This window comes from Geotrypetes seraphini, chromosome 1 (genome assembly GCF_902459505.1).
Source record: "Geotrypetes seraphini chromosome 1, aGeoSer1.1, whole genome shotgun sequence".
Lineage (NCBI taxonomy): Eukaryota > Metazoa > Chordata > Amphibia > Gymnophiona > Dermophiidae > Geotrypetes > Geotrypetes seraphini.
Window position 1 is genome coordinate 468,643,056 of NC_047084.1, and position 15,245 is coordinate 468,658,300.

Consider the following 15,245-nt stretch of genomic DNA (forward strand, 5'->3'; position numbering starts at 1 on the left):
AATAAAACAAAGCACCTACCATGTTGGAAAAAAAATATATTCAGCACTGCTATATGGGATAAGTGACAGCACTACATAGAAAAGGAGAATGCTTACTGCCAGAGGTATGATGATATTCGCATGTTATGGAAGTGATTTTATAGAGTCGTTTTTGTATGTACAGTGTACTGTATGCCTATGCATGTAAATGGACTCTTACGAAATACTGACTGACATAAAAGTACACATCATAATATGATGGCATGTACTTTGCCATTAGGCATCTACAGGAGTGCAGTTTGAGTGGAGGAAGGTTGGATCTTGCAAAAATGCACACAGATTATAAAATACATTATAAAATACACTGAACAATCTACTGTAGTTCTAGACAATTACACTTGCTCATCTGAGGAACTGAGAGCAGATGCAAATAAATGTTTGCAAAGTAGACACGGTTTCTGAAAGCTTTGGACAAACAACAAATAATTCTCTGCTATACAAAATCTCTTAATATCAGTGGCAGAAACCTTTCACTGCAACGATTTTTGAATGTATGTCAGATCTTTGGAAGGTGGGTCTGGCTTCAGCAGTTGGCACAGATCATTTCACCATACTTCCTCATTAATCCATTCCAATTTCCATTTCTAGTTTTTGTTTTTTTTTCTATTTATTGACTTTTCGAAATCTATATTTCTCATAATAACAAAGGAAGCAACCAGATAATGTTTCCATATCAAAGATACTCAAAAATTATAGAAGGGCTCCTTTTACTAAGGTGCGCTAGAGTTTTTAGCACACGCACAAAATTACCACCTGCTAAACCACGCGGTACGCTTCTAGAATAACACCAGCTCAATGCTGGCATTAAGGTCCAGCGTGCGTGGCAATTTAGTACGCACTATTCCACGCGTTAAGGCCCTAACGCACCTTTGTAAAAGGAACCCTAAGTTCTACAGTGTATTAGCCCACATCAAGGGTGAAAGAAATTATCTGCTAGAAATGTTGAAGGAAATATACAAAATACATAAAAAAAAAATAACTGACTAAATAATCTTCTTGACTCTTATCAAACTAATCCCTCAACTTAATCAACAGTCCAATCCTTCAAGAAAATTTTCTAATTGCAGTGGTTCAAAAAATATATATAGTTTCCCCTGAAATGTTATCAAACAAGGACAAAGGGAAACATAGAAAGAAAGTAGTGTCATTTATCACTACTCGATTCTTCAGAACCATAAAAGCTTTCGTCTGTAATTGAGTAGCATGGCACACATCAGGAAAAATTTGAATCTCTTTACCACAAAATTTCTCCGATATCTTGAAATATGCTCTTAATACCGATGATTTTTCTTTTTCATTCATAAATGTAACCGATAGGGTAGATTATTCAAAATAGCATCTGAGGAGTCCTCCAAAAAGGCAGTCAAAGCAATGCTGTCTATTGGTTGCCCCTCTACTAACACATCCTGCCGAGTTCCCACTGCTAAATAATTAGTTGGGTATAGTAACATTTAACTAACAAAATAGATTCTGCATCAATTACTTCTACTATCTCTTTAAAGTATTTTCTAACAAACATTTCTACAGGTGAGTTATAAGAAAATTAAGGAACCAAAAGTTCCTAATCTGAAGAGTATTTTCTAAAGATTTCAGCTTATGATGCATAAACAAACTCTCCTTGACTGCAGAAATGTTAGATTGCATAGACTGCATAGAATGTCTTTATGATACCTCTTCAGTGTTAAGTGTAGCCGTGCTGTTGGAAGTCATGATAGCTAGTGCACAGTACTGACCCCTGCACTAACTGTCATAGCAGGCCACTACTCTGTATCAATCTTGTCATGCCCAAACTTAGACTGTGAGCCCCCTAGGAACAGAGATAATACTTGTATATAATGCACTTTGTTTGCCTAGTAGAGCTGTAGAAATGATGATTAGCAGTAGAAGCAATAAATACTGCCCTTAACAAAGTTAAACAGCTAGCATTGGGTTTTTTCCTCACTGGCTGGTTTAAATATAAGTTATCTGTTATTTGGGGCCATGTTAACATCTAACATGCAGCAAAAGCCATTCTAGCTGCTTATTATAGTTCTAGTTTTTTAGCCTGTTACATTAACGGGTGCTAGAATAGATGTGTAGACTTAGACATTTCTTTCTTTCTTTCTCTCTGCCCCATGTCTTTCTTCCCTTCTCCCTTACTTTTACCTCCCTCATGTCCAGCAGCACCCCTTCTTTGCTCCCCCTGTCCAGCAGTAGCCCTTCTCTGTTCCTTTTACCCCTTCCCTGCTCCCCCTGTCCAGCAGTAGCCCTTCTCTGTTCCTTTTACCCCTTCCCTGCTCCCCCTGTCCAGCAGTAGCCCTTCTCTGTTCCTTTTACCCCTTCCCTGCTCCCCCTGTCCAGCAGTAGCCCTTCTCCGTTCCTTTTACCTCCCCCCTTTCCAGTAGTAGCCCTTCTCCCTTACCTGCTCACTGTCCAGCATCCGCTAGGCCAGGCAGCCTCCGGGCTTTAGCTAGGCCAGCCCGCTTCGCATTATCGAAGTGGGCCAGCCTAGCAAATGCCCCACGGCTGCTGCCGCTGCTGGTCTGGAGGTGAGAAGGAGAGGTATCGTCAGAAGTCAGCCGGCATCAGAGATTGGGGCAAGAATGTTGCTGGGGAAACCGCCGCACGCGTCGCAAACCGCCGAAGGCTCCTAATGCGCATGCGGTGACATAGAGCCACGGATCAGGGATTATGGCCACATGAAGTTTCAACTGCGCATGCATGCTATGGATTTTATTATAGCGGATTGTAGGCGAGTCCCTTAGTTTCTTTTGGATAATTTTCACAAGGATCAGGTATCGGTAAATGGTTTCTAAAAAATTCCAAATAAATAAAGCGATACTCAACAAATGTGATTACCTATCCCTGAAAATAGTTGTTCCTCCTTTTCCAAATGACAATAATGTGTGTTCTAACAATTTTGAGCACATGAAAAGTGGGAAGAAGCCACCCATATCTAATCTCCTTATGTCATCAAATGCCAGGCAGTTGCAGAGAAAGTGGTTTCCTGTTCCATATTATTCTGGTCATTATCTACTTATCTGTCAATTCTACACGAACTCTGATTTATTTCTGAATCACTATAAATATCAAATATTTGTACAGAGCAACAAAAATATATAAAAGATCGTTCCTATCATGCAGCAATTACAGCAAGACATGTTAACTGTCTCTTAAGTGTTAAAATGGAAACAACGTGTATTAAATGCAGATTAATTTATTTCAGGAGAAAAAGTAATTAGATGCAAAACTTGAAAATGCATGCAGAACTTGTCATTACTGTGTAAATGGCATAACACAGCTTGTGGTAAACACAATCAGCTAATTTGTTCCTGGAAAAATCCTTATAATGCAGCTTCACTCCTAGTGATACCTACCAATAGAATACCACTGGGTTTCACTAGCAGCATTTTGCTCTGGAGCCAAAAAATAAATTTGCACTTATATTATTCACAAAGTTCCAGTCACTAATAATAAAACCCTAAGCGCGCATGTGCACTCCTATCTGCGTGATCCGTGCTCTGTAGCTCCGTGGCTTCGCATGCGGAGTAGAAGGAGTCAGCGGTGGTTTCTTCTGTGCATGCGGAGGCACCTTAAGCAGGGACGCACGGAGGCGACTCCCCCCTCCCGCCCTCAATCCATCTAACACAGCGCGGCCCGTGGTCTGGCCGGCTCCCTTACGTCACGTCAGAGAAAAGGCTTCCGACGCAGGTGCGGATCGTGAGAGGAGTCACGGCGGCAGCTTTAAACTCAAAAATAACTTTGGCAAGGGATTGTAAGGGAGCCGGCCAGATACAAACAGAAATGCTGCTGCATAGGGAAGTGGAGGGGGAGGGAATGCTGCTGCACAGGGAAATGGGGTGGGGGGAGAGAAATGCTGTTGCTGCACAGGGAAGTGGAGGGGGAGGAAATGCTGCTGCTGCACAGGGAAGTGGACGGGGAGGGAAATGCTGCTCCTGCACAGGGAAGGGTGGGAGGGAAATGCTGCTGCTACACAGGGAAGTTGGGGGGGAGAGGGAAAGGGGGTCAGGGAGCGAACTTGCTTTGCTTTGGTTGGAGAGGTGTGCTGGGGGGCAGGGAGCAATCTTGGTTTGCTTTGGGGGGAAACAGAAGGGGGCCACGGAGAAAGACAAAGAAAGGCAGGCAGGCAGGGGGCCACGGAGAGAGACAGGCAGAAAGAAAGACAGACAGACAGCAGGAGGGAGAGAGACAGAAAGAAAGGAAGAAAGAGACAAGGGCAGGGAGAGAGACAGAAATAAAGAAAGACAGACAGATATAAATTCTAGCACCCTTTAATGTAACGAGCTTAAACACTAGTAAAGTAAATAAAAGGAGAATATCATGATATATGATTGCCTGATCTTAGGATATCATGTTCAATGGTGTTTTTAATGGTTATATCTTATAAATTTGATGACATCATATGCTAAATAATTATTGTGCAGCAATCAGAGTTTTAAACCATATTGTGAAATAAAACCTTGCAGCATCTTTCTTGAAACAGTTTCTCGCACTGAGGAAGACCTCTTAGTAGAGTAAAACATGGAACATGGAGTAATTGTTCAGAGAAGAAAGATTTATTTTGTACTATTTGGGGTAGCAAAATTTGGATTTCTTGGACATTCACTACAGATACATGTCATTATTTTATTCTTTGAATTATAACATTTGAACAGATTTTGCTGCAACATTTAATCTTTTGGCGTGTTTTCGATGCTGCAGTGATTGGATACAGAGCAGATTTGATTCACAGATATGTTCTGGATTAATATCCATCTGAGTGTATGGCTTTCTCCTTTTATTTACTTTGTTGAAAGTTTGTGAATAATATGTGTGACTCGTATTTCAGGCTTCTGAACATTTTGGAACAATATTTGATCATTTTTTGGATTTAATATTTTTATTATTTTTAATTTTTTCCTGTTTTCTTTTTTATATATATTTTGCTCTACAAAATATAACATATTTTGTTTTTTTAAACATTTTTCTCATTGCATGTCTGCGACCCCTCTAGTTCCACTAATGAAACCTCACATATACATCTATTAATGTGTCCGAGTTCCTTTCCACTGCTACTATAATACTAAAAAAAACCCCTCATACATACACATTTATTACACCAGGGCACCTTTATCCTGCCCTACAGTGACTTCTGCTATTTTAATATCAGACAATCTCTCTTACCTCTCTCTTCAGTTGTAGATAAGTATCAAAGTGCCCTGTTTCATAAATCCTGAATGATTGCTCAGTGACTCCAGAAACATTTCTAAAACTGCGCTTGATGATGTTCACACATTATTCAAAATATTCTATAGCTTCCTCTGCATAATAATACCCTTCCATTTCCAGGTTCTGAGCACTTAAGAAGCTGCTGATTGACTTATACTATTCTAATCTCCCCTGTAGAGTGAACATCATTCTTGGGAGTCCCTCAGGCTCTCACTAAAAGAAGGGAGAGAATCCCCAGAACTTTTGTATGAAATCACTGGAGCCTTCCACACACTTACTTTTTGCCTTACTACTATTAATCAGCATTTTATTTTTGATTCTGAAGTTTCCTCCTGCTCCTTTGTGCTTCCATCTGGATCAGTACCAGGGTTGGTTTCCAGCACCATAAACATTAATTTGCAACTACCATGTTTTGCCCCTCTTTCATATTCCTCTGAACACCCCACATCAGCTCATTGCAGTGAAAGTCCTGGGCTTGGAGGCAACTGATGAAGGACCTTTCCAAAAGCCTGCAATAAAGGGTCCTTAATCAGCCCTGCAGACTCAGTGAGCTGGGGATTGTGTACGGGAACCTTTGTATGACCGTGAATATCACATATCACCTGAACCATCAGATTGGTCTTACTTATTTCTATTGCCCTACTGGACATCTCAGTGGTAATTTTATAACAAATTGTTAATGAAAATTATTTAAAAAATGGACCTTTATCCGTTGAAGGGCAAATTCTATAAAGTACACCTAAAATTAGACACCTACATCGGCATGCCTAGCCAAAGTAGGTGCCTAACTTAATTAATAGACTTTTAATCATTGCCAATAATTGTCACTTAATGCCTCATAATTGGTGCTAATTGGAATTAATTGACAGATACGTAACACGGTAGGAGTGATTTTATAATAGTTAGGCACCTTGTCCAAAGTGCCTATCTAAGGGCTCCTTTTACTAAACCACAGAAGAGCTCTTTACCATGGGCCAGTGAGATAAATGCTCTGACACTCATTCAATTCCGTGAAGCATTTACTATACTGGCCTGAAGTAAGAAGCTCTACCATAGTTTAGTATAAGCCAGCGTAAAAGGGGGATATGGTTAAGGGTGAATCGTGGGTATTTGAGTTATGCACATAATTATAGAATATGGACCGATGTGTGCCTAAATTAGGCACAGACATTTAGGTTAAGAAAACCCTGGCATAAATATGGTATGCCTAGAAGTTAGGATGTCTAGTGATACTGCTTAGGCAATGCTAAGCGTGATTCTATACAGTACATCTAATATGTACAGAATCAAGCTTATTACTGCACTTGGCACCAGTTTTATAGGTAACATATAGAATCAGCCCCTAAGTGAAATTTAGAAGATCCAATCATGGAATAGATTTTTAAATGAAGTTGTTGTAAAACTTAATGGCTTTGGAGCAAACACTGTTGAATTGAAATGCGTATTTAAATTGGAACAGATTTAAATATGATTATAAAGAATTAGGGAAGAGCATAGACTTGTGTATTCTTCTCTATTTGTTGGTCCCATTTAAGAGTTTAAAAATTATTTTGTGCAATATACATACCAGGAAAGGCAGTGTTTTATTGGGCCACTTCAGGCCAGTCAGATCTTTTTTGGCTCCCAGAAGTTATATGAGTACCATTGATATTTAGGTCATGTACCCGGATAACGCACACTCCCTCCTGCCAGAACCCCCAAAACAACTCCAGGATGCCCAATCCCTCTTGCTGCCACCCCTAAAACAACCCCCGGCAGGAGGGATGCCTACCTCCTCCTGCCAGCATCCATCTTAACATCCCCAATAGGAGGGATGTCCACCCTTTCTTGCAGGCACCCCCAAACACAAGACCCCCCCAAATACCCCACCCCCTGAAACCCACCCGGGCCCCCCCCCGTACCATATTCATGATGTCTCAGGTCCTGTAATCCACTAGATTCCAGAAATGTTACTATTCATTTTTAATAAAGCGTTTTCATTAATTTACTTACCACAGACTTACTAACCTATTGTTCTCTACGTTTTTTGAGAAATTAACCTGCCTTTATGATCATATTTATTTGTTCATCTGTAGTTTTGGGTTGACCTAAGAGTTCCCAAGACTGACAACTGTTCAGCTTTCCAATTTCATCTGACTGTTGCTATGACAGTTGAATGAGCAACTTTCATTTTCTTTCCAATTGCTCATATTGGTATTTTTTTCTTTGTACTGAATGGCAATCTTTACAGATTTCCCTTGTACCATACTGTTGTACCATGCAAGTGAAAACCTGAAGCAAATCAAACCAAAGACAGCAGGTATGAACAATATCTTATAAGTAGCCATTTTATAGATGCCTTGGAATTTTATTTTATTGCACCTTGTATACAAAATGATGTATATTCAGCTTTTTTCTTTAACACAATACATTTTTTTTAACTCAACTCAAAATCAAATTTTAATGGATCTGATCTTTGTTACAGTCAAGTTTATAAAATAATATTAATACAATGGCCTAAGAGATCATTAAACCTCTGTTATTTCTATCAGCTATGACTGTGACCAATTCTTACACTGACAAACAAAACATTGATTATACAAAAAATATACAAATAGAAACATTATAATGTGACACATGCTTTTCATGCAGGAATGCAAAATCCAACATATAATTATGAACCCCTCCTCAAATTCATACTTTCTAAGTGAGACTGATTTTTAAAAAAGATGCCTGAAAAAATAAATAATTAGTCCCAAACAATATTAGTAATTAGGAACCCAATATGGTACAGTTAAAAACTATTTTGTCATAAACTTGGTTCAAGGAGGGTGGGGTGGGGCTGAGCTTTGAAGAGCTTCTGTACTGGAGGGGGAAAAAGGGTGATATTTGGAGGGTTTCATTGTGAGGATGGAAAACTATTACAGTGAATAGAAAATAAACTAAGCATATTGTCTGTGCAGATTGTTACAAGAAATCTAAGACAATGATCACACTATGTAACAAAATTTTATTTTATTTTTGTTTCTGGGTAATAAATATTCTTTCTTAATTGCCTATGGCACAAAATGTATAGAAAATGGCTATCATTCCCCTCAGACTTTGCTTTTGTGACCAGGACATTGATATTTTGAAATTTACCATTTTTGGAGAACATTCCAGATTGATTTCAACTTAAGGGTCTGTTTACTAAGGCACGATAGGGTATTGTTGCAAGGCAAACAATACTGCAGATGTGCCACACTTGCCACAGCAGTAAAAAAAAGATTTACTGTGTGGCAATTCAGGTGGTAAGGCTTATCATGGTTGTGGGTGGAGATAGGCAGAAGAAGAGGTGTGTTGTGGATGTGCATACCCACAGTGCACTGCTATACTGCTGGGTTAATGCGGGAGCCTTTACAGCCTGCAAAAAGGCACGTGGTAACAGCTTTTCAGATCTATGAGCCACACTTTTTGACCTATGGTAATTTCTGAATTGCCATGGGCGAAAATCAGCTATAGGTGCCTGCTGTGCTAATTATAATAATAGGCCTTATTAAACGGGCACAGAGAAGTAGGCTTGCGATGCCTAACTTCAAAAAAATTCTAGAACTTTCCATCAATATAAACTAATCAAGTATGACTATAGATATCTTAAGCCCATTAGCTCAGTTCAGTTCCAACTGCCTAAGTGGAAGGAGAAAGCTGCTTTGAACAGCTTTGTCACAGTGGTTTGGGGCTTCCTGGGCAATCACAAGGCCAAAAACTACAAAGAGGTGCTTAAGAATCTGGTGAAGAATTACAGTAAGATGGGCTGTAGAATGTCTCTCAAAGTCCATGTCCTTGATGCTCATCTTGACACATTCAAGGAGAACATGAGAGCATATTCAGAGGAGCAAGGTAAGTGCTTCCACCAGAATATGCTGGACTTCGAATGCCACTACCAAGGATAATAGAATGAGAACATGAAGGGTGACTACATCTGGGGGCTGATTCATGAAAGTGACTTACAATATAATCAAAAATATCAAAAAAACTAGTCACTTCTAAATCTTCTGTGGTTATCTTTGCATAACATCAATATAAATGCATGTTAATTTTGATTCATATGTTTTTAAAAAATTTTTTATAAGAATGAAAATCTGACTTTTTCACGTTTAAAATAAGTAAATTGCAGAATTTGACTATCCTGGTCACAAAAGCAAAGTTGTATGGAAATAACAGAGTTCTTCTATACTTTTCAGGCATGAGCAACTAGGAAATTACACTTAAACTGCCCAGGAACAAAAACTGTGTTAAATAGTGTCATCTGTGTGCTCCTAGTAGATATATGTAAATATGCAGCTACCTGTCTCCCACCAGGATTCTAATATCTATTTATTTTATTGTATTTTCAGAACATATTCAGGCATTTTTGAACCTTTCTATGCTATTTGCTATGATTCATATCCCTTAGAACCAGGTGCCACAATGTTATTATCCATTTATCTTGAAATTGCTAACATTCAGTTTCATTAGATCAGTGGTTCCCAACCCTGTCCTGGAGGAACACCAGGCCAATTGGGTTTTCAGGCTAGCCCTAATGAATATGCATGAAGCAAATTTGCATGCCTATCACTTCCATCATATGCAAATCTCTCTCATGCATATTCATTAGGGCTAGCCTGAAAACCCGATTGGCCTGGTGTTCCTCCAGGACAGGGTTGGGAATCACTGCATTAGATGACCCTTCTTCCTAATAGTATATGACAGGGAAAATGGTATTAAGTGCCTTCCATTTCTCTATTATTTTCAGGTAGAAGTGAAATAAAGAAAAAATCTCTTTCATTTTGCAGAGTTCATATTCCTTTCTTAGTGAATGTTTACCCTTTGGAAGAAGTTACCTTTTCGCTGTAGAGCTCTCTTCAGAGCCATCTTAACATCTTTGTTCCTAAGGCTGTAAATGAAAGGGTTGAGCATGGGGGAAAGCACAGTGTACACCACACTGGCAATCTTGTCCTTTTTTAGGGAATAGCTGGAAGAAGGCCTGAAATACATGAACAATATTGACCCATAGAAGAGTGTTACCACAATGAAGTGGGAAGAGCAGGTGGAGAAGGTCTTCTGCCTTCCACCAGTCGATTGCATTCTCAGGATGCTTCTGATGATATGGATGTAAGAGATCAGAATAATCAGGAAAGGCCCAATTATTAGCAACGAGGCCTCTGTGAATATCACCAGCTCATTGATGGAGGTGTTTGTGCAAGAGAGTTGTAGCAGCGGTGTGAGGTCACAAAAGAAATGTTGAATCTTGTTGGACTTACAGAAGGGGAGACGGAGTGCCATCAATGTGTGTAACAAAGCATGCATAATGCTGAGGATCACAGAAGCAAAGAACATACTAAGACAGGCCTTCTTGTTCATTACTGTCACATAATGAAGAGGATTACATACAGCAACATAACGGTCATATGCCATAATAGACAAGAGCATACATTCTTCTATAACAAAATCTATGAAGAAATACAGTTGGGTAAAACAGTTGGAGAAAGAGATGGTTTTCTTTTTAGAAATGAGCATGCTTAACATTTGGGGGACAGTGACTGAAGTGAGAGACATATCCACAAAAGACAAGATACATAGAAATAAATACATGGGGGTATGGAGCTGGGAGTTCCCACTAATAATCGAGATCATGACTCCATTCCCCGTCAAGTTGACCAGGTACATGGCCAGGAACACTACAAAGAGTAAAGTGTTTAACTCTTCATGGTCTGTGGGTCCCTCGAGAATAAATTCTGTTACTGTAGTCTGATTCCTCCATTCCATTTTTGTCCTCTTACTAAGAAAATAATCACCTAAGAGAGATGTGTCAGGATGAGAATGACTTGAGAAAACTTATTTCCAAGGTCTCAGTTGACATAATACTCCACCAGCTGAAGAATAAAGTTAGAAGAAAGGATGAAAATGTCAGGAAAAGGAAGATGAAAGACCACAATTTTTACCCTTTTTTACATGCCAAAGAAAATACAACTAGGCATACTATATCACATACTTCCAGTAATCATATCGTTCATTAGAATTTTCCTGAATGAACTAGTCAATTTAACAAAGTGTCTCAGTATCTCAATATTGCCCCAACAGAACAGCTAAATAGTGCAGAGTGGTTTCACTAGCCAGATATATTTCAGCCAAACAGCAAATGACATTTTATAGGGAGAGCTTTGAGGCTTCACATTTGTGCAAGTAATTTCTCCCATTCACAGATAGAACAAGAGTATAATTAGCAGGCATTTTTGTATCAAAGTAGAGCACAATTCTATAAAGGGCACTAAAATTGAGGCAACAAAATTCTGAGAAGTAAGTTAGTATTCTATGTTGGGCCGCTGAAAAGGTCTCAACCCAACCAAGAAGAGAATGATGCGGAGCCATGAAACTTAAAAGCTATTCCATATTTTTCTTGACATTTTTTCATTTCATTTCATATCATTGAAATGAAAAGTATCGAGAAAAGCATGGAATAACTTTTTAGTTTCATGGCTCGCATTATTCTCTTCTTGCCTGGGCTGAGAACTTTTCAAGGGCCCCTTGAATAATGCCAAATTTGTACACCAAATCCTTTATAAAATGCTAACAGAAGTTGGCAGTTATGCACCAACATTTAGATGTGCCCAGACCATCTCAAGAGCAGGCTTTAATATGAACATCCAAATGTGGCAATATTCTACAAGCTGTCCATGTTGCTTGGTGACACACCCATTATTGACCCATTCTTTGCCAATATGAACACCAAGTAAATAAGAATACTGCTTTCTGTTTAAACGGTGAGTATTTCTCTACACCAAGGGTCTGGTTCTATAAATAGCAGTGTTTAAAGAATCACATCTATCAGGGCCTAACTCAACTTGGGCACTGGCAGGGGTCATGATGTTAGGCGCTTGCATATTAGCACACTGTTAGCCCATGAGCCCTTAAGGCCAGATTCTATAAACAGCACCTGGTGGTACATACCTCCTAGATGCTGTTTGGCACAGTTGTCAATCAATCTACCGCTAGGTGTGATGTATACAATTGTGCTTAGCTGTGTCTAACTAAACTTAGGCACTGGTAGGCATCCAAGGTTTTCCTGGCTGAATTTACCAGTAACTAGCATACTAATGCCTAAGTCATATCACACCTATTCTCTGCCCCTAACCACATCTACTTTGAGGGTAGGCGCCTCAACTTAGGTGCCTTTAGGAACTGTGCTAAATTCCACGCACAACTTTAATTAATATTTTTATTTAATTTTTAATGGTGTTTTTAGGTTCAAACAATTTTTATTTATGCAAACAACATCAAACACATCATAAGGGCACCCCAAGGTACATAATACAACAATAATGCATCAAATAAAATAAAATAAGAAGCATGTATATCTAAAACATAACAGCAAATTAACACAGAATCTTATTAATTTAAAATAAGAAAATAATTTTTTTTTTTTTTTTAAATCATTCAACCTTCCCTCCCCACCAAATCCCCACTTATTCTATACATGATAATATGTTTGAACCTATTCAATACCTATTCAATACCCCCACCTCCCCTCTCCAACCCCCTCCTACCCAATGGTACTCTCTTTTTCACCTCACTAGAACACACCAATACAATCTAGGACACCCATCTTAACACCGCACTACGACCTTTGGGATGTAAGGTTTGCAGATAAGGCTCCCATATATGCATGAACAACATCTTTCGCTTGTTCGGCCTTCCAGCATCTCTCGTCTCCCAGATGGCCAACTGATGTAACTGATTCTGCCAATGCCAAAATTTTGGGGGATTAGGGACAATGTTCCCTATAAGGATTGATGAGGTGTGTGCAAAAAAAATATGCATGAGCGACAAATTACATACTCCACAAATTTATGAGCAGGCGTGGAGGACGCATTTTTAAACAAATGTAGTTTATCCTTGTACTCCTTATGTAATTTTAATCATCTATGGATATGTTTGTATGTTTATTGTTCAAATGGTTTTATTTATTTCCCCAAATTTATTTTTGTTATACGCATTGAAAATATTTGATATTGCGTTTAAATCAAAATCTCAATAAACTTGAAACTTGAAACGAGTGCCCGTGAGATTGTGGGAGGGTTAAATACTCAAAACTTAGAAGAATAACAATATACTTAAAGTTTTTGCTTCGCCAGCTTTCTGGTATCTTTACATACAGTGGCATACCTAGCATATGTAACACCCGGGGCCCATCATTTTTTTGCACCCCCTCCCCATCTGTACGAAAACATGATTTTAGGAACAAGCCACGTCACACATGAGTACCTAGGAAAAGGCAGCATCTTACATATTGCAGTGAGCAGTACATCAATACACCCATTGTAAAACTAAACAAGCCAGACCAGCACAGATTAATCCTACACCGTCAATCCTAACAGAAAACCATGTCTTTCGAACACACAGAACACAGAAAACACCTTCGCCTAGTATGGAATATGTCATCACAAACTAACCCCTCCCCCTTTTACAAAACTGTAGTGTGAATTTTAGCTACGGAGGTAACAGCGCTGACGCTCATAGAATTCTGAGCATCAGAGCTGCTACCACCACGGCTGGCGCTAAAAAACGCTGCACAGTTTTGTAAAAGGGGGGATAAAATAGAAATACACAGCTTCAACGTTCTAGCTCAGGGGTGCCTAAACTTTTTGGGCTTGCGAGCTACTTTAAAATGACCAAGTCAAAATGATCTACCAACAATAAAATTAAAAAACACAAAGCACACTATACGCTGAGAAAATGTTAATTATCATTCCTATTCTGAGTTTTTTTCAAAGAGGTCAAAGCAGATGACTCTATGCATTGTCACCTCAGTAACAACCATACAAAAATAGACAAATATACCCCCCTTCCTTTTTATTAAACCACAATAGCAGTTTTTAGCGCAGGGAACTGCGCTAAATGCCCAGCGCTGCTCTCGATGCTCATAGGCTCCCTGTGCTAAAAAACACTATTGTGGTTTAGTAAAAGGGGGCCATAGTGCAAAATATAGACAGCATATATAAATTCAGCCACATTTTGATTACTAAATTTAAAATAAAATCATTTTTCCTACCTTGTCTGGTGATTTCATGAGTCTCTGGTTGCACTTCCATCTTCTGACTGTGCATCCAATCTGTCTTCCCTTTTTCAGCCTGTATGCTTCCTCTCCTCCAGACCTCATTCCCTCCCCCAACTTTTTCTTCCTCTCTCCTTGCCCTTTCTTTCTTTTTTTTCCTCTTGATGCCCCCTTTCTTTTTTTCTGTTTCCCTTCTGCCTCCCTGCCTGCCCCCTTTCTTGCTCCCTACCCTCCACAAAGCCACTGCTGCCACCATCGGGGGAAACAGGCCCCAAAGCCACCGCCGCAACCATCGGGGGGAAACAGGCCCCAAAGCCACCGCCGCAACCATCGGGGGAAACAGGCCCCAAAACCACTGCCGCAACCATCGGGGGGAAACAGGCCCCAAAGCCACCGCCGCGGCTGCCCCAAGCTCTCTCTGCTTCCCCCGACGTCAATTCTTCCGTCGGAGAGGAAGTCCCGCCTAGCAAGGCAGCGATTGGCTGGCCCGAACTTCCTCTCCGACTGTAGCCTTAGGAGATATGCACAGCCGGGGCGGACCACCCCCTCCCCCCCCTTGGTAGCCACTGAAGATGTGGCAGCGGCTCCTCTCACGAAGTCCGATGCAGTCGGGGATCTTGAGATGAGCTGCCGCTGCCGCTGCATCTTTCAACTTTGGAAAATACAGGCCGCTGCCGCCACTTCCTCTCACCTCCCTCGAGTGAGCGACAGGGGAAAGCGTATGAGCGATGCCACTGAAAATAGTGAGCGATCGCTCATGCACTCACCTTAAAGGGAACACTGATTAGGGACTGTCCAATATTGAAGAATACATTTCTTGGTCAATAAACTCATCTTCCTACAAAGCACCCGATGCCCCCTAGGCAGATGACTAAAAGCCTTTGGCAAATCCAAAATAAAATGGGTCGAAAAACTACATAATGATCTTCCAATTATTTTTAACATA

General features: G+C 39.9%; 1 protein-coding gene across 1 annotated transcript; it reads right to left on the minus strand.

Annotated features, from left to right (window-relative positions):
- Nucleotides 1-10,056: 10,056 nt before the first annotated feature.
- Nucleotides 10,057-11,013, minus strand: LOC117368491 (olfactory receptor 1019-like). Its single transcript, XM_033962206.1, has one exon. It carries the CDS (start codon nt 11,011-11,013, stop codon nt 10,057-10,059), a length of 957 nt encoding a protein of 318 aa, XP_033818097.1.
- Nucleotides 11,014-15,245: the final 4,232 nt, after the last annotated feature.